Source organism: Primulina tabacum, chromosome 14 (assembly GCF_025594145.1).
Source record: "Primulina tabacum isolate GXHZ01 chromosome 14, ASM2559414v2, whole genome shotgun sequence".
Classification (NCBI taxonomy): domain Eukaryota; kingdom Viridiplantae; phylum Streptophyta; class Magnoliopsida; order Lamiales; family Gesneriaceae; genus Primulina; species Primulina tabacum.
In genome coordinates, this window is record NC_134563.1 from 33,028,661 (window position 1) to 33,049,306 (window position 20,646).

At 34.3% G+C, this 20,646-nt stretch overlaps 4 protein-coding genes and 1 pseudogene across 5 annotated transcripts; 4 read left to right on the top strand and 1 right to left on the bottom strand.

The window, feature by feature from the left end:
• Window positions 1-774: 774 nt before the first annotated feature.
• LOC142525418 (uncharacterized) lies at window positions 775-3,353 on the bottom strand. The gene is made up of 5 exons (XM_075629706.1): window positions 3,011-3,353; window positions 2,787-2,921; window positions 1,803-1,910; window positions 1,221-1,298; window positions 775-1,071 (listed from the first exon to the last, which is right to left on the bottom strand). The coding sequence occupies exons 1-5, from the start codon at window positions 3,131-3,133 to the stop codon at window positions 910-912; spliced, it is 606 nt and encodes a 201-aa protein (XP_075485821.1). The 5' UTR covers window positions 3,134-3,353; the 3' UTR covers window positions 775-909.
• A 1,369-nt stretch (window positions 3,354-4,722) lies between these two features.
• On the top strand, window positions 4,723-7,701 carry LOC142525171 (protein phosphatase 2C 57). The gene is made up of 11 exons (XM_075629351.1): window positions 4,723-5,145; window positions 5,618-5,746; window positions 5,891-5,993; window positions 6,083-6,193; window positions 6,472-6,551; window positions 6,623-6,676; window positions 6,789-6,905; window positions 6,975-7,029; window positions 7,137-7,169; window positions 7,253-7,299; window positions 7,397-7,701. The coding sequence occupies exons 1-11, from the start codon at window positions 4,820-4,822 to the stop codon at window positions 7,518-7,520; spliced, it is 1,179 nt and encodes a 392-aa protein (XP_075485466.1). The 5' UTR covers window positions 4,723-4,819; the 3' UTR covers window positions 7,521-7,701.
• Window positions 7,702-10,131: 2,430 nt separating this feature from the next.
• Window positions 10,132-13,092, top strand: LOC142524812 (luminal-binding protein 5-like). Of its 2 annotated transcripts, none has more exons than XM_075628922.1 (8): window positions 10,132-10,299; window positions 10,448-10,718; window positions 10,824-11,035; window positions 11,132-11,374; window positions 11,478-11,957; window positions 12,046-12,200; window positions 12,316-12,398; window positions 12,478-13,092. In XM_075628922.1, the coding sequence occupies exons 1-8, from the start codon at window positions 10,242-10,244 to the stop codon at window positions 12,962-12,964; spliced, it is 1,989 nt and encodes a 662-aa protein (XP_075485037.1). In that variant the 5' UTR covers window positions 10,132-10,241; the 3' UTR covers window positions 12,965-13,092. The 2 variants fall into 2 exon arrangements, with proteins under 2 accessions (XP_075485037.1, XP_075485036.1); XM_075628921.1 differs by having other exon boundaries at window positions 10,139-10,299; window positions 10,445-10,718.
• A 185-nt stretch (window positions 13,093-13,277) lies between these two features.
• Window positions 13,278-15,099, top strand: LOC142525295 (LEAF RUST 10 DISEASE-RESISTANCE LOCUS RECEPTOR-LIKE PROTEIN KINASE-like 1.4). The gene is made up of 4 exons (XM_075629541.1): window positions 13,278-14,208; window positions 14,468-14,488; window positions 14,574-14,603; window positions 14,710-15,099. Exons 1-4 carry the CDS (start codon window positions 13,452-13,454, stop codon window positions 14,868-14,870), a joined length of 969 nt encoding a protein of 322 aa, XP_075485656.1. The 5' UTR covers window positions 13,278-13,451; the 3' UTR covers window positions 14,871-15,099.
• A 3,051-nt stretch (window positions 15,100-18,150) lies between these two features.
• On the top strand, window positions 18,151-19,848 carry LOC142525594 (protein phosphatase 2C 51-like; annotated as a pseudogene).
• Window positions 19,849-20,646: the final 798 nt, after the last annotated feature.

Consider the following 20,646-nt stretch of genomic DNA (forward strand, 5'->3'; position numbering starts at 1 on the left):
TGAATTGGAGGAAATTTCACCAGCAAGATGCATCTCAAGTGTTCCAACACAATCCCTTGCATTTTCGCCCAACAAAAGGAAATAATTGATTCCGAAAGTGGCGTGCGAACCATTAAAAAATATGTGCAAGTGTAAAAAATAATTAACAAAGCTAACCATGGTGATAGATAAATCTTTGAAAATATCAAAAGTAAAGATAAGCAAAAGACTACTTATCCGGACCCCAGCATCACAAATTACCAGCAGCTTAAAAATATAACCAAATCTAGTTGGCCTTGGAGAACGAATCTATGGTACAATTAAAGTATACCAACAAACTGATGTGAATTGGATACTAAAATTTAATAAATTACAAACAATAATGGATTAAAAAGAAGTGAGAAAAATATTTATGAGATTCGAGAACAGAAAGTAGGACATTACCTAATAATATTCTCTAGAACTAATCCATCAGCAAGACCTATATGCTGAACAATGAACTGGAAATATTTAGCAAGAAAACATAAAGTGATTATTCAGAATCTAATTTCCATTAGTTTACCGAGACACCCAATCAGTTTATAATCAGAAAATATAAATTAAAACCTTATCCTTCACCAGCCTCAGTGTTTTGAATGAAAATCCAACAACGCCTCCATGCTTTGGCAGAATTTGATGGCCGAAGAATATCTTCGATTGAATTAGAAATAGAAGCGTGATAAAGCGTGAATGAAAATCCAACAACGCCTCCATGCATAGATCTTCCGTCACAAAACGTTGTGAATAATTTAAAAATGAAAGGAGAAACTTGAGGCAACTTTATTCTTGAAATTTCAAATACCGATCCCATAACTAATCAACAATCTCAATCAGGCCGATTTTCATTCCACATTAATTAAACCAAATAACACCAAAAAGATCCGTCATCCATCACCCTTTCCTTATCTTGACATTAAGAATCCACTCATTTCCGGCTGGCTTAGGTATAGACTTCGGCAGCCGAAGAGGCACCTTATACTCCCCCAGAGCAGATAAAGGAGTGGGTAGTTGCAAATTTTCAGGTTCAATGTGCACTTGTAGTTGCCTGGCAATCTGAATTTACCAGAGAAATTAGTCAGATCGATAGCACATCAAAAAAGCAGTGCCCCCTCAAGTAACAGCATGAAAAGGCGTGGCCAGGATAGATTGACAGAAACTTAAAGGTAAGCTTATGTTTCTAGTTTTAAAGGTCAAAACAATACCTCGGCCAAAATTTCTTCTTTAGTCACCGGATCACGCACCTCAGTGCCCTTCCCTTCTACGATGAATCGTCTTATACTCTAGAACATAAAGGGGAAATGCAATAAATCTAAACTGCTGATTACTTTCAACTCCAACATATGTGAAAAAAAAGGTCCAATGTAGAAAAGGGAACCAACTGAATTACATAACCCTCAACTTTCCTGGGAGTGACATGATTCGTCCAACCCATATTAGGTAACCAAGAATCTAACCAAAGACACAAGTCAAGAAAGACAAAGATGACTGATGCCAATAAAATAACCAAATTAACGATTTTAAAGAATTCAATACACCTTCCTATGAATTCGAAAATTTGAAGAAAAAAAAACGGCGTGAGAAACAGTGTGAGAAACAAGAACTCCGTTGCACGTAGAACTAGTGCAAATTATGACAACTATATAAAGAGGAAATAAACTTCTAAGGATGAAACTGCATTAACTTTTAAGTCAGCATAGACACCTTTCCAGAATTTTTATGGGAAACTTAAATCTTCAAGTAAGAAATACTGATATTTCAAACCCAAAAAAGTAAGAAACACTGACCAGTTTTGCATTTGCGAGACGGTTTGCTGCCGCCTGGCACTCTTTCATGCTGTTTTCCTCTGTCTTCGTAACTACTTTAACCTCTTCAACTTCCTTAGGCTGGTAAATCTGATCAGAGAAATGGACAAGGTAGCAATCAGTACTATTTTGTTACATGTTTAATGCATAAAGTGATGGCATGAGAGCTACTTAAAAATGTTGACCATGCAGTTATCGGAAAAAGAAGAAAAATAGCATATCAATTGCAAGTATTAAATACTTGAAGTACGGTAATATTTCAATTAAAGATGAAGTCTTTCCAAGGGACCGACAGAATACAGTACCTACATGGATTTACATAAAATTTATGGGAGAAAAAGTGTATTCATATTTGCTTAGAATGAGTTTGGAAGAGGAAGTCTTTTTTCCCACAATTCTCTTCTTTCACTAATTTCCCCTTCGTCGTACATGTGCATTCATGAACATAAAAGCCAAAGAGTGGTCTGAGTGAAAAGGGATAAAAACTATTATTTGAGGAGTAATTTAACTATCATGTGACTATATATGAAGCACTCATTGAATTTCTTATAGAAAATAAAAATAAGTTCAGATTCACATTTAAAAACATTTCTACCTAACACTCACAAGATATGATACTCGTTTACAATATTCAACATAGTCGAGGGCAGAAATTGGGAGGCGAAAATTTTCAAATGCCATCTTTTTAAAAAATATAAGATATGTCCACCGAAATACACAAGTCCTCCAAAAATATGTAGGATCCACCCTTACCAATGGATACAAGATGCATCAATCGCAGCAACACTTTATAAATCAAAATAAAAAATATTTGGATTCACACTGATATTTATTCAAAACGTAGCACAATTCAAAATTCGACTAACCCGTACCAAAACAGAGAAATAATTCCAGTTCCAATCACACAGCTTGCACAATAAGTTGATGAACTCTAAAAACTGCCAACCAAAATAGAGAAAGAGCTACCTTGCGCTGGTCACGAATGAGATGCGCAAACTTGTCAATATTGGGAACAGCTAATAACTTTGGCATCAAATGGTTCCGGAAATACCCTGGCGCCACTTTAACCATTTCTCCAGCTTTCCCGAGCTTGTCAATCGTCTAAATCACCAAAAAATACAGTCATCTGCACCATTTTTGTAACAATTTGGAAAAAAAACTTAAAAAATGTATGAAATTGAGGCACTGACAGTTGTAAGGATGACTTCCAGCTTGCGATATCGAACGCCTTGAGCAGCGTAAAACAGCGGGTGATGTAGCCTTTCATTTGATCCCCGCCGCAGAATGTTTTTACCGTATTGCAGATAAGCCATTTTTATTCGTCGACGCTCAAATGTCCGCCAAATGTAGCAATAAACTAAAAACAAAGATAGAAAAAGTTTGAAGAAAGATGATAATCTGAAAGAAGGTTGCAGGGACGCGGCGGTGCTGAGACTGAGACGGAGACGGCGACGGCGGAAAGGTTAGGTTACGGTGTTGGCCTTGGGTTTTAGATTTCGATAATCAAGCAAAAAGGCAGCACATAAAATCTAAGAAACCCTTCAAATCACAAGAAGCATATTAAAACATGAGCACTAGTTTTGTGAAACGATATCACATGTTTTTATTTACTGACGAATCAATATTATCGATATTCACGATAAAAAATAATATTTTTAACATAAAAAATAATATTTTTTCATGAATGATCCAAATAAGATATTCATCTCACAAATAGGAACTCGTGAGATCCGTCTCACAGATAAAGATTCGTGAGACCGTCAAACAAAATATCCACTCTTAAAAAAATTATCCTCAAATTATTTTTTATAAATGTGTTTCCTTTTCATTTTTTTTTTTTGTGAGCAATAACTATTTTTCGATAATTTACTCTTTGACTAATTTAATAGTCTACAAAGTCATTTCATATTTTTATCCCATAATATATTCAGTAAGTACTTCATAAAACCTAAAATTAAACTATCAAATTAAATTACCGTTTCTATATATTTTGCTCAAACTATATCTGAGAATTATTCGAACAAATTTATAGAAACTATATAATTATGATAACAATAGTAAATATAACAATTTATACACACACAAATACACATATTAATGTTTGAAAATTGAAACTTGAGTTCAAAATTTAATCATATCGCATTTAGATCGAAAAATTGAACTTGTGTATTTCAAATTCATCTCAAATTCATCTATTTAATTACTTGAATAAATTTAAGTCAGATGAATTTTAAAATATCTCTTATTTCCAAATCAAATACTCTTGTCAAATAGTCTCGCTCAAACTAAAAAGTAAAAACGATACATATACGTTACACTTCTTAAAAAATATAATGAAAAACATACATGTACTTGCGGAAATCAAACTAAAAGGAAAAAACGGTATATGTACGTTACACTCGTTAAAAAAAGATAATGAAAAACATACACGTACTTGCAAGCATTGACGCACGTGTTGCGTGTTTGTATAATATTTTTTATAATTCATTTGATTTATATTTAAATTAGGATCAAAATATAATTATAAAAAATAGTGAATGACTACACTGTAATTTTGATATAAAGAGAAAAAAGAATAAAGTAGAAATTGAAACTACAATATGATGTTTAGGAAAACAAAAGTTCTATCTACTAAACTACATGTGACTTACATTAAAGTTTTAACAATTTATTAATATATATAATTATTAAAACAGACTATCATACTAAAAATGAGTTACTCTAAGTATCTCAAATTTTTTTTGGAAAAAAATCTCTCAAATTAGTATGTATATATGTATATAATATGCATATCAAATCCACCGGTAGAAGGACAAATTGAAGAACCGACGTCGCTTCGAATTGAACTTAATCTAGACCGTTTAATCAGTAGCATTTATTCTGGCCGTTACTCCACCCTATCATCCTTAACCAACCTTAACCAATCAAAGTAAAATACGCTCAATAACACCCACACCAAGAAATTCCACTATCATTTCACACGACCCTTTCAGTACCAAATGGCCCTGTGCAGTTCCCAGCTGCATAAGTTTCTATTACACAGGATCTGCTGCAATTATGGTTGTAATATAACTACCAAAAAGAATGTTAGAGTAAAGGGTGGAGGAGGAGAAGGAAGGTTTTGCTCCGCAATCGCCATAGACACGCCGCCGTCTTCTTTGGGGAGCGTGGCGGAGATTCGGTGGGGTTCTGTGAAGTTAAAAGGATCCCGTGATGAGATGGAAGACGATGTAGTGATTATCAATTCTGATGATTGTTTTGATGGATTTTCTTATGCAGCTGTTTTTGATGGGCACGCGGGATTCTCTTCTGTTAAGTTCCTAAGGTTTGCCCAATACTTGTAATTCTTCGTGTAATACATACGAAAGAACCTTAAATGTTCTATATTTTATGGTAGTTTGATGATAAAATACCAAAGGTTTGTGTTTTAACAAAAAAATTAACTGAGGTTTTAAGTCATTATTTTTCACCTGTGGTTTAAGCTCTCACCAGATTATACGGAGTTCCAGTTCAATATGAATGTTTTTTGTAGGTAAAAATGAAAACTTTTGACAAGATTCGTGATTGTAGTTTCTCGTCCATTTGTTTTTTTCTTGATCTTTAGCGTCAGAAATTATTGCAACTCAAGAATCTGGTGTTAAGGTTAAGGCGTTTGCAGTAATTTATTTTTCCAGTTCCTAGGAGTGGTATTTTGTTTCATACTACTAAGGATTATCACATTCCGATAAAATGAATATCTTGATACTCTGTTTGGTTCCAATCGCAAATAAGAGCGCGACACGACTTATTAATTGCAGGGAAGAATTATACAAAGAATGTGTTGCAGCATTACAAGGAGGGCATCTCTTAAATGGAAAGGATTTCAAAGCAATCAAGAAAGCACTGACGGAAGCTTTTGAAAATGCTGATGCAGAACTCTTGAAATGGTAAGAAAATTATATTCTCTTTTCCAAAAAAAAAAAAAGAAGTTAAATTCCTTTCTGCTAGAAGAACATGTCATCAAATGTCTAAATATTCTATATTTTGCTTTTATATGATGCTTGATTGTATTGAAGGATTTTTTTTTAAAGGCTTGAGACGAGCAGTGGCGAAATCGAGTCTGGTGCAACTGCGACTGCAATTTTCATCCGGGAAGATGTTATGTTTATTACACATGTTGGCGATTCATGTGTGGTAGGAGCTTATGTTTTTATCATTTTCAATTTTCCTATCTTCGCAATTTGTTCGATGAAGTAGATTCTTGGAAAACTTTCTTGTCTTAGGTTCTCTCAAAATCCGGGAAGGCTGAAGTTTTGACAAATTCTCATCGGCCTTATGGAAACAACAAAATTTCTCTTCAAGAAATCAAACGAATTAATGAAGCCGGTGGATGGGTGTGTTCTTTTTTACCTTTTTAGTCACTTTAAATTCATCATATTTCAATGTCATCTGGAATTTTCTTTCTTGTGACAAGTTTTGCATCCTTGTGAATACCAACCCTGATTCCAAAACAATGATTTTTTCCACTCATGCAATTATCTCACTTTCCTTTACCAGAACAGAAAATATGAAAAAATGTGCGTCTTCTTGTCCCTAAATAGAACAGAACTTCGAATTTTAATCCCAATAATTTGTTTATGTGGATGGTGTTGAATTACAAAGATGTCTGCAGATTGTAAATGGGAGAATTTGTGGAGAAATATCTGTGTCCCGTGCTTTGGGTGACATGCGCTTTAAGAACAAGAAACACGAGTAAGGATTTTCAATTTCCTTCTCGAGTGACTACCATTTCGTTTGTTCACATAGTTTTCTCTTAATGAAAGGATGCTTGAGAAGGGAGTTGAGGAAGGCCGGTGGACAGAAAAATTCGTTTCTCGGTACATATAGATAAATCACTTGTAAAATTCCAAGTTCTAATAATAAATGCCAATCTAGGATGATCCATTTCAGCAGATAACAGTGTTAGTATGTCATGTGATAACTTTTCAGGATACGATTCAAAGGAGACTTAGTCACTGCATCACCCGATGTTTCTCAAGTATCTCTAGGACCAGATGCCGAATTTATATTATTAGCATCTGATGGCTTGTGGGATTACATTAAGAGGTCAGATATATACTTACATTCTACAGCTTAGATCATTAAAGTATTGTAAATAATTTTTCATTATTTCAGTTCGGAAGCTGTGGACTTTGTTAGAAAGCATCTTCGCCAGCATGGAGATGTGCAGGTAATCTAAGTTCATACTGCCATGGCTTAAAATTGTTTATGGTTCTGAAGTAAAAAAAAAAAAAAAAAAACTTAACCTGTTTCCTTTTCTTTTTCTTTTCCGAGCAGATGGCTTCTGAAGCTTTAGCCCAGTTGGCTTTGGTAATGTTCCCCCAAACCTTAATAATTTTCAGTGTATAAAGATCAAATTATCACTACAACATGAAATAAAATATGTTTTGCAGAACCGATACTCGCAAGATAACGTGAGCATTATCATAGCTGATATGGGGTATGTAATAGGACTTAGTTTTCATTTGTTTCTGGTGATTCTATTGTCTTCTTTTCCCTGGGTAAATGCTTGTTCTCAGAACTGCGTATTTGAACAGACGAACGGATTGGCAGAACTTACCCGAACAACAACAGGATTTTGTGTTTGAATGGGTTCAAGCTCTAGCTACAATCAGCGTAGTGTCACTTGGAATATGGATGTCAAGTTTATTTTCTTTTTGAATTCAACTAATGACTACTTGTACATAGATACAATGTAGAATTCGAACCCGTAAGTCAGTTCTCCCACATTCAAGATATGTATGTTATATTTTCCATTTTATGGAACAAGTTTTCATTGAAAATGATCGGTCTTGTTGAGTGCTAAGAACCGTTGCTTGTAGAATCGAGTAATATTCAACAAAAAACAGGAGAATGAGAGGCAATTCTTCACGGATACTAGTTACTTTGCACATCGCGTGTACAGTCTTTTTATCATTATCGATGGACTAAATTGAAATTTGACAAATTATGGAGGGACTAAATTGATATTTGAATTGTTGAAATAAAAAAAATAAAAATAAAAGTGTGTTAAAATTAAAAAAACTAAAAACAAAAGTGTAATATTAGTATCATATAACAGTAAAATTGGAAGAAAAAATTAGTGTCTTCTAGGTGGTTACTATCATGTCCTCGTCCTTAAAAAATAGAATAGATATATATGCTGTGTTGAAGTTCAAGTGATTTGGTTGGTAGTTGGAGTGACGCTTGATTCGATGAAGGTAAAATACATACAAGACCTTTAATCCTATATGTTTAATACATTCATATGTTTTAATATTGGAATATAATAGAATGTATTAATTACTACATAATAATTATTTGAATGTTTATTTTATTTATATTTATTTGCACTTTTACGTAGTCAAATTAATTTATTTCAGTTGTAAATGAACGAGAGTGCTAGGAATTTGATTCTGATAATTATCCATTATTTTCTTTTTGATTGAAGCGACTAATATTGCAATGATTCTATTTAATTATATGTTTATTTGACATAAAATTAAATTGTGTTTAAAAAGTTAAAAAAAAAACTCATTTGAGACGGTCTCATAAATATATTTTGCGAGAATAATATTTTATTTGAGTCATCTATGAAAAATATTATATTTTATGCCAAAAATATTATTTTTATGCCAAAAATGTTATTTTGTAAAGTAATATATGGGCGGAGTTGACTCGTCTCATGAATAAATATTTGTGAGACAGTTTCACGGATCTTTATCTATGAGACGAGTCAACTATACTCATATTTACAATAAAAAATAATATTTTTGGCATAAAAAGCAATACTCTTTTATTGGTGACCCACATAGGAGATACATGTCAGATTCGTAAAATTGCCTCACAAAAATTTCTGTAGTTCTTTATTCCATTTGAATCTCCTCTCCCCCTGTTCAAAAGCTTCAAACCAATGGCCAATCTTCAATTGGTTGTATCTTTATCGTTGGTCACCAAAAATTTAAGTAAATACATGGTGGGAAAATTCTCGACTAGAGCTATCCATTGGTATCGATTTTGCACACTTTTATTGCGACCCTGTCAAAACCGCCGCACTTTCGCCGCTCTCCGCAGCTCAAAACTCAAAATTGATTGTTGAATTGTGTTCTTTATGTTGTTGTAAGCTTTGTTTTGATACCAAAATTTCACACAAAGCTCGCGACTCTATCGATCCTGTTTTCTGTGCGATTCCGGTCATCTTCTCTCACGAGTTCATCGCCTGTTGTCAACGAGCATAATATTTATGCTCGATTTCTAGCCTTGTTTTGGCAAGTTCGAAGGTTGCCCAATGGTAGAATTTAATCTTTCATAATTAATTTAATTTTAGTCCAAATGTCTCACTAATATTGATAAATTATTAGATTATTCTTGTAGGTTCCGGAGTTGATCGATTTGGAGATATAGCTCGACGAACATATAATTTATCGTTGAATTAATAATGCGATACTTTAAAAAAAATTATGATATTTCAATAATTATTACAATTTGTGGTAAAAATTCGAGCTAATAAAATAGCTAAATTTGAATATTATGAATTTTTTAGGTAAAATTCAAAATTTGAGAACTTAAAAAAATTACTAGATTGAATATTAGTTTAGCTTCATTTAATGCTAAAAAGAATATTTTCTTGAAAATAAAATAGAATTGAAAGTTTTTAGGTATTTTGATCCAATATTGAAAATTTAAGAATTTAAAATTTCCTGAATAATTAAAGTTAGAATTCAATTAAATTTAAATGGATGTGGAATTTTTATATGATAATAAGATCATTTAAATTATATTCCGGTGATTTTTTGAGTTGACATTTCAAGATTTTATTGAGGATTTAAATTACTGATAAACTGGTTGAATTATGTAGAAATCAATTAGACATCTGATGATCATATATATGATTTATTTTGCTATTTGTTGATTTATGTAGTATTTTATGTTGAGTCACATATTATCTTCTAGTAATTGATTTGCAAAATAAAATAAAAGATTTTTTTGTCCACACATTTTTCTTTTAGTTAGATGGTTCAATACCACTGAACATATCACGTCGAACATTTTTATTAATTATTATTCAATTATATTAACAAGTATCCTAAAATAGATTTAGGTGGTGTCAAATATTATTGAAAAACAGTATTTTAAAATATTAAAATTACTATATTTATATTAAAATATTGCATCATAATATTAGAAAGAAACCCTATGATTGGTCCACGTCATCCAAACTGCACCCGCGTTTCCTATATATACTTGCCACCTTCCCTCGTGAACTTGGAATATCATTAGGATTCTTCTTCTTCTTTAAAAGAAAAGCAAAGCATTAGGATTCCACTCTATATCAGCAATTCTCCCACGCAGAAAGCAGAATCGGACTTTAGTTACCATTGATTCCTGCCAAGTTGTTCGGCGATGGCTTGTGAGTTGAGGAGACACGCTTCTGCATTTTTCTTCGTGATCGCTTTACTCGGTGAGCTTTTCTTATGTATTTTGATATATAGAGAGTTTCGAACTTGTGTTCTTGATTTTTCTACGCTTTTCTGTTCCTGAGACGTGCATGTGTTGTGGAACGATGACAATATTGAATGAAAGTGTTTTTTTATTGCTCTAATTAGCAGGAAGTTTATTTGCATTCACCGTAGCAAACGAGGACAGTACTCCCAAAGTGGGAACGGTTATCGGCATAGATCTTGGTACGACTTATTCGTGTGTTGGTGTTTACAAGAATGGACATTTTGAGATTATAGCGAACGACCAAGGTAACCGCATCACCCCTTCATGGGTTGGCTTCACCGACAACGAAAGGTTGATTGGAGAAGCGGCGAAGAATCAGGCACACAGTAATCCTGAGAGGACTATCTTTGATGTCAAGAGGCTTATTGGAAGAAAGTAATATTTTGTTTCTTTTTTTTTTTAATGATTTCTAATAATGCTGTACTAAATATTATCGTGACTGATCAATATTATATACAACTCCTTGTTGAATCTTGATAGGTTTGACGACAAAGAAGTTCAGAGCGATATGAAACTTGTTCCTTACAAAATTGTCAACAGGGATGGAAAACCTTACGTTCAGGTTGTCAAAAATGGTGAGAACAAGGTGTTCAGTCCTGAGGAGATCAGTGCCATGGTTTTGACAAAGATGAAGGAGACAGCCGAAGCCTATCTTGGCAAGGAAATTAAGGATGCTGTTATCACCGTTCCCGGTACGTAAACTTTGAAGCTGTCTTATTTCGATATTAGATGGATATATACATATAGCTATCATTGTGTCTTTATTGAAATTCTTCCGCCTTGTGCAGCTTACTTTAATGATGCCCAGAGACAGGCCACTAAAGACGCCGGAACGATTGCTGGATTGAATGTTGTAAGGATTATCAATGAACCAACAGCTGCAGCAATGGCATATGGTTTGGACAAGAAAGGCAAAGAAAAGAACATTCTTGTCTTTGACCTCGGCGGCGGAACATTTGATGTTAGCATCTTGACTATTGATAATGGTGTTTTTGAGGTGCTTTCAACTAATGGAGATACTCATTTGGGAGGTAAGAGTACTACTGATTGCGATTATTCGATCTCTTCATGGCTCTGTTGTTTTCGTTTAATAATTGTAGTCACCATCTTTGTTTTTCATGTTCATTATTTCAGGAGAGGATTTTGATAACAGGATTATGGAGTACTTCGTTAAGTTGATAAAAAAGAAGCATGGGAAGGACATTAGTAAGGATAACAGAGCAATGGGAAAGTTAAGGAGAGAAAGTGAGCGTGCTAAGAGGGCTTTGAGCAATCAGCACCAAGTCCGTGTAGAGATCGAGTCCCTCTTTGATGGCATGGATTTCTCCGAACCACTTACGAGAGCTCGTTTCGAGGAATTGAACAACGATTTGTTCAAAAAGACCATGGGCCCTGTCAAGAAGGCCCTGGCGGATGCTGGTTTGGGAAAGCACCAGATTGATGAAATCGTTCTCGTGGGTGGTAGCACCAGGATTCCAAAGATTCAGCAGCTTCTGAAAGAATACTTCGACGGGAAGGAACCAAATAAGGGCGTGAACCCAGACGAGGCGGTTGCATTTGGTGCCGCTGTTCAAGGAGGAATCATCAGTGGAGAGGGAGGTGAAGAGACCAAAGGTACGTAATGACTTTCTTGATATTTAGAATCAATCGGTTGTGTGGATACATCATACATGGGATCACTAATTAATTGTTGCCAACTCAGATGTTCTTCTTTTGGACGTGGCTCCGCTTACCCTCGGAATCGAAACTGTCGGAGGAGTGATGTCCAAATTGATTCCAAGAAACACTCGCATCCCAACCGAGACATCTCAGGTTTTCACCACGTACCAGGACAAACAGACCACCGTCTCCATTCAGGCACGTGCATTGAAATTTGAAAATCAATCTATCTATCTATCAATCTATCTATCTATCTATCTTAAGAAGGTTGCATAATGATGACGTCTTCGTTATTGTTTTGATATACATACAGGTCTTTGAGGGTGAAAGAAGTATGACTAAGGACTGTAAATTACTTGGAAGTTTTGATCTCACCGGACTAGCTCCTGCCCCAAGGTTTGTATTAATAGCCGATCGATGTTCCATCTGTTAATTATGAAACATTAATTATTATTTTTTTGTTTGATTTCGATAGAGGAACTCCTCAGATTAAAGTAACATTCGCGATAGATGTCAGTGGCATTCTAAATGTCAAAGCCGAAGATATGGCCGCCGGTCGTTCCGCAAAGATCACAATCACCAATGACAAAGGACGTATGTCTGAAGAAGAGATCGAGCGTATGGTGAAGGAGGCGGAGGAGTTCGCGGAGGAAGACAGGAAGGTCAAAGAGAGAATCGACGCCCGGAACGGCCTGGAGTCGTACTTGTACAACATGAGGAATCAGATGGACGACAAGGACAAACTGGCGGACAAATTAGATCCCGACGAGAAGGAGAAAATCGAGGCCGTAACGAAGGAGGCCCTCCGGTGGATGGACGACAGTCAGGACGCAGAGAAGGAGGATTACGACGAGAAGCTGAAAGAGGTGGAGTCCGTCTGCAATCCAATCATCACCGCCATTTATCAGCGGTCTGGTGGCGGCGCGGCAGATGAGGAAGACGTAGCCCACGATGAACTGTGAAAAAGTTCTTAAATTTTATTGTTTCTTTTATTATTATCAACTTTTACAATATAGAGATTATCTAGTCTATGAACAAAAAGTTTTGTTACTTTATTATGGATTAAAATTTATTTTACCCATTTCTTTCATATCTAGTAATGAATACGGTATTATGCATAGGAAAAAATTCGTCATTATTCGAATTTCTTCGCGTGGTGATGTTAAAATAGGAGAAATCAAAGAGATGATTGAATAGGGACCACCCCACCCACACCCACTTGGGCAAACCAAGTTGGACCAAATGGATCAGAACAAGCTGTTCCTTTGAAATTTGAATCTCGCTCAAAATCCATATTTATTCCAAATGTTGACACAATTCTTGATTAAGCCCTTTCTGCGTATAAATCAGGACTTCGCCGCTTACTCCACTCAAATCATTCAATAAACCATCCAAGAAACTGTCAGCTCCATAAATTTCTTCATTTTTCGTACTAGAGAATCTTTCAGGATGTCAAAAGGGAAGCCCATGTTTTTTATTCGAACAATCTTATTCCTATTTTGGTTCCCTGCTGGAACCAGATCCCATAATTCCTCGTCATGTGTCAGCTCTTCTTGCGGCGAAATCAGCGTAAGCTACCCGTTTCGGTTGGTCACCGATCCCCCAAACTGTGGCCACCCAGACCCCATTTTCAAGCTACAGTGCCTCCAAAATCGAACCATTCTTCAATCAGATTCTGCAAAATACGTCGTCCGATCAATCTCCTACAATAACTTCTCCATCCGCGTATCGGATCTCGGTATTGTTGAGAAAAACTACTCTTCGTGTCCAGCTTATTCTTCGAATACTCTAGAGACACGTTACCTGTCCCCCGGTTATTCTAACACGGACATAATACTTGTCAACTGTCTGAAACCCGTGAGTAATCGGTTGTACGTGGAGGATCCCGTCTGTGGGAACCCAACTGCTTTCTCAAATTCTTCGAGGGTTTACAGCTATTTAGTTGTTAGATGGGCTCTGCATTCGGAAACGACTGAGTTTTGCAGGGAGGACAGGAGAACTCTGGTTTCATCGGATACTTTGAATGGCAATAGAAATTATACGATTATCCATGATTCGATGGCGTATGGAATGGAGCTTATTTGGTTTCGTGCATTGTGTGGAGAGTGCGACAGGACTAATGGAAGATGCTCGCTGGAGGATAACAAGATTCGTTGCCGCCATTATTGTTACGAGGATACACCATTTTCCGAGCGCACTTTTGGATGTAAGCTTGATTTTCTTGTCGTAATTACTTAACCATACATATTTATACGATATTTTCAATCTAAAGTCCACAGTAGGCACCTCCTATTTGCTCGAGTATTTGATTCTTAAACAAATCTTTGAAAGAAAATGAATATCAGGAGCAAGAAAGATCAAGTGGGGAATACTTATTTTGTCATTATATATAAAGTTCAAATTCAAGGCTGGTTTCAAGTTTAAAATGTTAGAAAACTAACATTTCTTTTACTTATGTAATGCAGGCAAACTGGACTACTATGGAGGTACATTTCCCAACATTTCTTGATTCTCTACTTTTTCTTTTTCTGTACATCATCATCTGATCTTACATCCTCTTTCCTTTCACAGCTTTGATATTCGTCGTGGGTGTCGGTATTGGTAAGAAGATATAAACCATTCATATAAAACATGTCCAAGATTTTAGTACGCGTGCAGTACCCAACATGCGCTAACTTGTTCTGTTTTGATGTTTTAAATCATACAGCATCGCTACTGGGACTAAGATTTATACTTGGTGTTGTGTTCGTTATTGGATTCTTGTTGTGTAAAAGGAGAAAGCAACGATCAACAATGGACAAAAGTGGAGCCATCGAACATCGGTCGTCGGATCCAGAGTCGAGTACGCTAGAGCTCGAGAAAAGATGAACACCGCACATCTTCTGTTTTGCTATACAAGTACTTCGGCAGTTCGATCTATATGCATAGTTTTTCATTTTTGTATGTACGATGAATTGTTGTTGAGACTCGATTAGCATGAGCTACTCAAGTTTTAATAATCTTGGGTTTAAAGTATTAAACAATATTAGAACTATTTTGAACGTTCGCATGATTTAATTAGTTGTATATGTACAAGCTTTTTAATAAGTGATCTAATAATTATGTGTTTTCAAATTATTAAATAAATTGGTAAAGTCCACTTTATGTGTAAAACTCAGCCTAATTAAATAATTTATGATAGGTCGAAGAATGCTAAATTTATATAAGGTTATGGTCTCCGATGCACATAGAATAACACAGAATTTATACATTAGACATATTCTAAATCTCCCCCTTTATCTCATCTAAGACAAGAATAAGATAGTTGATTCTCTGTTGCCTTGGAAGATTCATAACTACAACGTTGGATCAATCAATGAATTATAGTATACGTTTACTGTTATTTATATTTTCTAATGATTTGACATGGATTCATGATCTGTTGTGATATATGGATTCAATCACATTATCTATATATTTATTTTTGTCAAATAAATATCCAACAAGTGGTATCAATGCCACTTTCATGTTGAATTATGATTAAAAAATTATTGATTGATATGGAAATTCATTTTAAATTTCGTGAATAATTCAAATTTAAATTGAGAAATAAAAATATGAAATTATAAAAATTTAATTTTTTTTTTAGCCATTAAGAGGACCAATTGGAAATGCATGTTTTATTCTTGGATCACATTTATGTATTTCCATTCTACAGATCCATACTTGATATATGTTATTGATTATGCTGATATTATGATCATTGATAGGTTTAGTGATTATAAATGTTGTGATGACCACTTTTGTTCAATATTAGTGTAATTGATAGACCAGATTTTTAAGGAGTATTTTGATTTATATATCAAGAGCTCAATCCAATTTTTGCATTTACAATATCCGGATAACCAATGTGGCCCAAGTGGAAGATCGTTGAAATTATTTTGTTAGTTCACATAATTTAATTAATTGTACACGAATAAGTTATCTAATAAAAAACTAATACATTGATCTAATTAATTATGAGCTTTCAAAGTATTAAATAAATTGGTATGATCCACCTTATATGTAAAAACTCAGCCCAATTAAGTCTTCTATTATGAGTCAAAGACTACTAAAATTATATAAGGTTATGATACTCGAAACACATAGAATAACACATCGTATGTATAATACACATATTCTAGATATTTCTTCTTATCTCATCTAATGCAAGAATAAGGTGGTAAATTATCTGTTGTCTTGAAAGATTCACAACTACAATGCTAGATTAATTAATGAATTATTATACATGTTTATTGTTATTTATATTTTATGATTATTTGACATAAATTCGTGACATATTGTGATATAGATTTAGTAACATAATTTATAGATTTATTTTTATTAAATCTCCAACAAATAATTGTAAGCATCGTAGAGAGATTATACATATGTATGTATTAGAAAATTCGACAAATCCAATACATGCAAAAATAATTATGGCTCTCGAATATGCAATCGGGGCAATACTCCCACGACTTAAGCGAATGTGACGTGCCAAATTATAGCGTGTTGTGTAGAACGATTGGAATTACATTGAACATTGATAAAATGCAATACACGAACGGTGCGTTTGAATGTTTAAAATTTTGGATTTTGATTTGGACATAGAATTGGATTTGGATTTAGAGGATTTGGATTTGGAAATCAATGAATTATAATTTTATCTTATGTTTAGGTTTAAAGTTAAAAATTCATTTTTTTTGTTTGGGAAAACAGGATTTGAATTTTAAAATTTTACTAAAATAACAATATTTTGCATAAATAAATTTTTAAAACATATCATTCACATTATTAAAAAATTAAAATTAATCTTATCATATATTTCTCTATACAATTTCAACTATATATTTGTATTATACAAACTACATAAAATCTTATATAATTAATAAACTATTGTCAGTGAGCACACGATAAATTATTAGAAAAATAATTAAACATAGCATCTAAATACACAATTATAAATTTTACAAAATAAATTATTTCAAAATTAAATATTCAACCATATCGTAATTTTATTAAAAAACAAAATTTTATTGAATAAAGAAATTGTTTAATCTTCATGTCAATTATGACAGTAGATCTCAAAAATCAAATATGAAAAATTATTAATAAAAAGATTTATCATTGAATTCAATCAAATCAAAACCTATAAAGATGGTAGAATGATAAAACAAAAAATAGTGGTTATAGATTTTTTTTTTATTCAAATTCAAATCCCATAAAATCCGACAAATTTTGAGAATATTTATTTATATCCAATGAAATCCAAGAAAATCCTATGAGATTCCTTAAAATCTAATTATATTTTTTAAATCTCAATTAAAACCAAGATTTACAAATCCAAATCCTTGCTTTCAAAACATAGTGTAAATATCGCACGTCAAATAAACAAGAAAAAACACAGTTGCCACTATTGATAATACAGAGTTTACGAAAAACTTAAAAAGATTGATTATGCAAATTTTATAAAAATTTTAAACATTTCGAAACATAGCTTAAATATATACCCTAATTTAATACTAGTGCACATCACACATCTTTTTTATTTAAATAAAAATATCATAATTTTAAAATATGATTCAAAATGATAACGTTATATTTAAATCGATTATATTTATTTGAAGAGCAGGTCTCTTGTGATATGATTTCACGAATCTTTACATGTGAGACGAGACAATCTTAACGATATTCATAATAAAAAGTAATACTCTTAGCATAAAAAGTAATATTATTTTATGGATGACTCAAATGAAAGATTCATCTTACAAAATACCATCAGTGAAACCATATCACATGAATTTTTGTCACATTTGAAACATTCTTCATGGGAACAGATAAGTAAAGTATAAAAGAGTCGAGGAATAATGGAATATATACCAAGACTAGTGTTTGAGGGGTTTGGTTGGGGACAAAGTGACGAGGAAAACGCAAAGCAGTTGCCACGAGGCTCCTATTTCCCAACACGTGTCCAGTCAACGTCAAATATAAATATCAATCATCCGGCACGTGGACCCCACAACACACCCCCTCGATCGTTACGTGTCTCTTTCGCCACTCTGGTTCTCCCACGTATGGCTGCGTGGCCGTTTCCTATATATTTCCTTCTCCTCTAATCAATTTAAGCTTCCTGGGGTTTGATATCTTTAATGAAGGGTTGGCATGGGTCTCCGGTTCCGGAGAGTTTCTGCCTTGGAAAGAATGAGATCACCGGAGGAGAAGATGAGACCATGAAGGATATTTGCAGAAAAAGAAGGGAGCTCCGGAGAGTTAAGTTACTGGGTCGGGCGAAACCCACCGGAGATACAGTTTTATCCCCAGATTGTGATGTGGGTTTCAGAAATAAGCGATGGAAGTGTGCTGATACGGGCGTCCCGGAGGCGTTGGTAGGTGGGACTTCTAAAAAAGACGTCACATCAGGCGGAGAATCAACATTGAGCGGCGGTTTCACGTGTCATACACATGGCTCTGTATCTGTGATTGGTCGGCGGAGAGCAATGGAGGACGCGGTGTCGGTGGAATTAGGTTTTTTGACAAGAGGTTCGGAAACATACGATTTCTTCGGGGTTTTCGACGGCCATGGGGGGTTTCGGGTGGCGCAGTCTTGCCAGTGAGACGTTTCATAAATTGGTGGCAAAGATCGTGGAGGAAAGAGGAGGCGAAGAGATCGATTGGGAGAAGGTGATGGAGGCGGGCTTCCGGGAGATGGATGAGGAGGTGAATAAGAATGGAGCAGCAGTGGCGATGGTGGGATCCACGGCAGTGGTGGCGGTTGTCGGGGAGGAGGAGGTGGTTGTTGCCCATTGCGGCGATTCGAGGGCTGTGATTTCACGTGGTGGAGTCGCCGTTCAGTTGTCCGACGATCACAAGGTACCACAAACATATGTACACATATAATTATTAGTGCATATTTCATCTGCATGATTATTCAAGTTTAGTAGGTCTCAAATCAATCTGCCTATATTTACGATAATACATAAAAAGTATTCACGGACCATCCATCTAACAAAATTGATTCGTATCGATGATTTATGCCTACTATCTTGCAGCCCGATAGACCCGATGAATTGGAGAGAATTGTAAGCTGTGGAGGGAAGGTCATTGATTGGAATGGGCAAAGGGTCTTGGGAGTTCTTGCCACTTCAAGATCTATAGGTTAAATACTCAACATGCATAGTTTATTATTTTCAGAATAATGGAAATTTTATTAAATTAAATCAGAAACAATAACATCCGAACCAATGTGACTCACTCAATATTGCAGGTGATAAATGCCTCAAACCTTTTGTGACACCAGAGCCAGAAGTGAAAGTTGTCGATATAACTGATTCAGACGAGTTTTTGATACTAGCAAGCGATGGTTTATGGGACGTAGTTTCTAATGATCTAGCGTGCCATGTCGTGAGAAAGTGTTTGAATGGACGTATAAAAAGAACGTCTCATGTTTCAGTAGTTCAACAAGACAGAGAACTCGAGCAAGTCGACGACAAGGAGGGGAAAGGAGAAAATCACGTGGTGGTAACGGCAGCAAATGTACTAGTTGAGTTGGCTATGGCTCGAGGTAGTCGAGACAACGTCAGTGTCATCGTTGTGGACTTGAGACACTCGAAGAGTGGCCGAGTTCGTAGTTTTTCGGGCAGTAGAAACCAAGTTAGTACGTAGTACTCGGTTAAAAAATAGACATATTGGCTGAGAATTTCAGTACCAAGGATTTCCCCCTTTTTTTAATTGATGCTGAATTTTGATGATTTGGTTCGAGTGAGTTGGTCTTTTGATCAACCTAACCTCTTTCTTGACGGAAAAAATTTCAATTCTTTTGAATTTAGAAATATTGCACCCACTATACAAGATTATATATATATATATATATATATATATATACTCATATAAGTAATTAGAATATAATATATATATACATATATTTATATATATAATCTTAGAATATATAAGAATACAAGATATATATATATCTATCTTGTATTCTTATATATTCTAAGATTATATATATAAATATATGTATATATATATTATATTCTAATTACTTATATGAGTGGGTTTTTTATGAGACGGTCTCACGAATTTTTATCTGTGAGACGGGTCAACCCTACCGATACTCACAATAAAAAATAAAAAATAATAGCCTCAACATAAAAAGTAATATTTTTCATGAATGATCAAAATAAGAGATTCGTCTCACAAATACGATCCCGTGAGATCATCTCACACAAGTTTTTGCTCATATATATGGTAATTGATGCCAATATTTGTTTGAACGTGTATAATTAAAGATACTATGATAAATATTGTAAATATATATTTGATTATGATGGATAATTTTTTTTTAAAAATGTAATGGATACTGATATTTCTATTTCTCATTAAATTTTCTTAAATTAAAAATTTGACGAAATCTAGTACAATCAAATTTCAATTTCCGCTGCGTACAAGTTTTAAAATATTAAAACAGATAGTAATCAAGATAAAGATTAAAAATCAATGGACAAGATATCATGGGATGAAACATTGGATGAGTGGAAGTACGGTAATTTGTTTATTTTTATTTTTAAATATTATTACTATAGAATGGGTGGCGGCTGATTCCCGCTAAACTTTTACGTATGAAAGC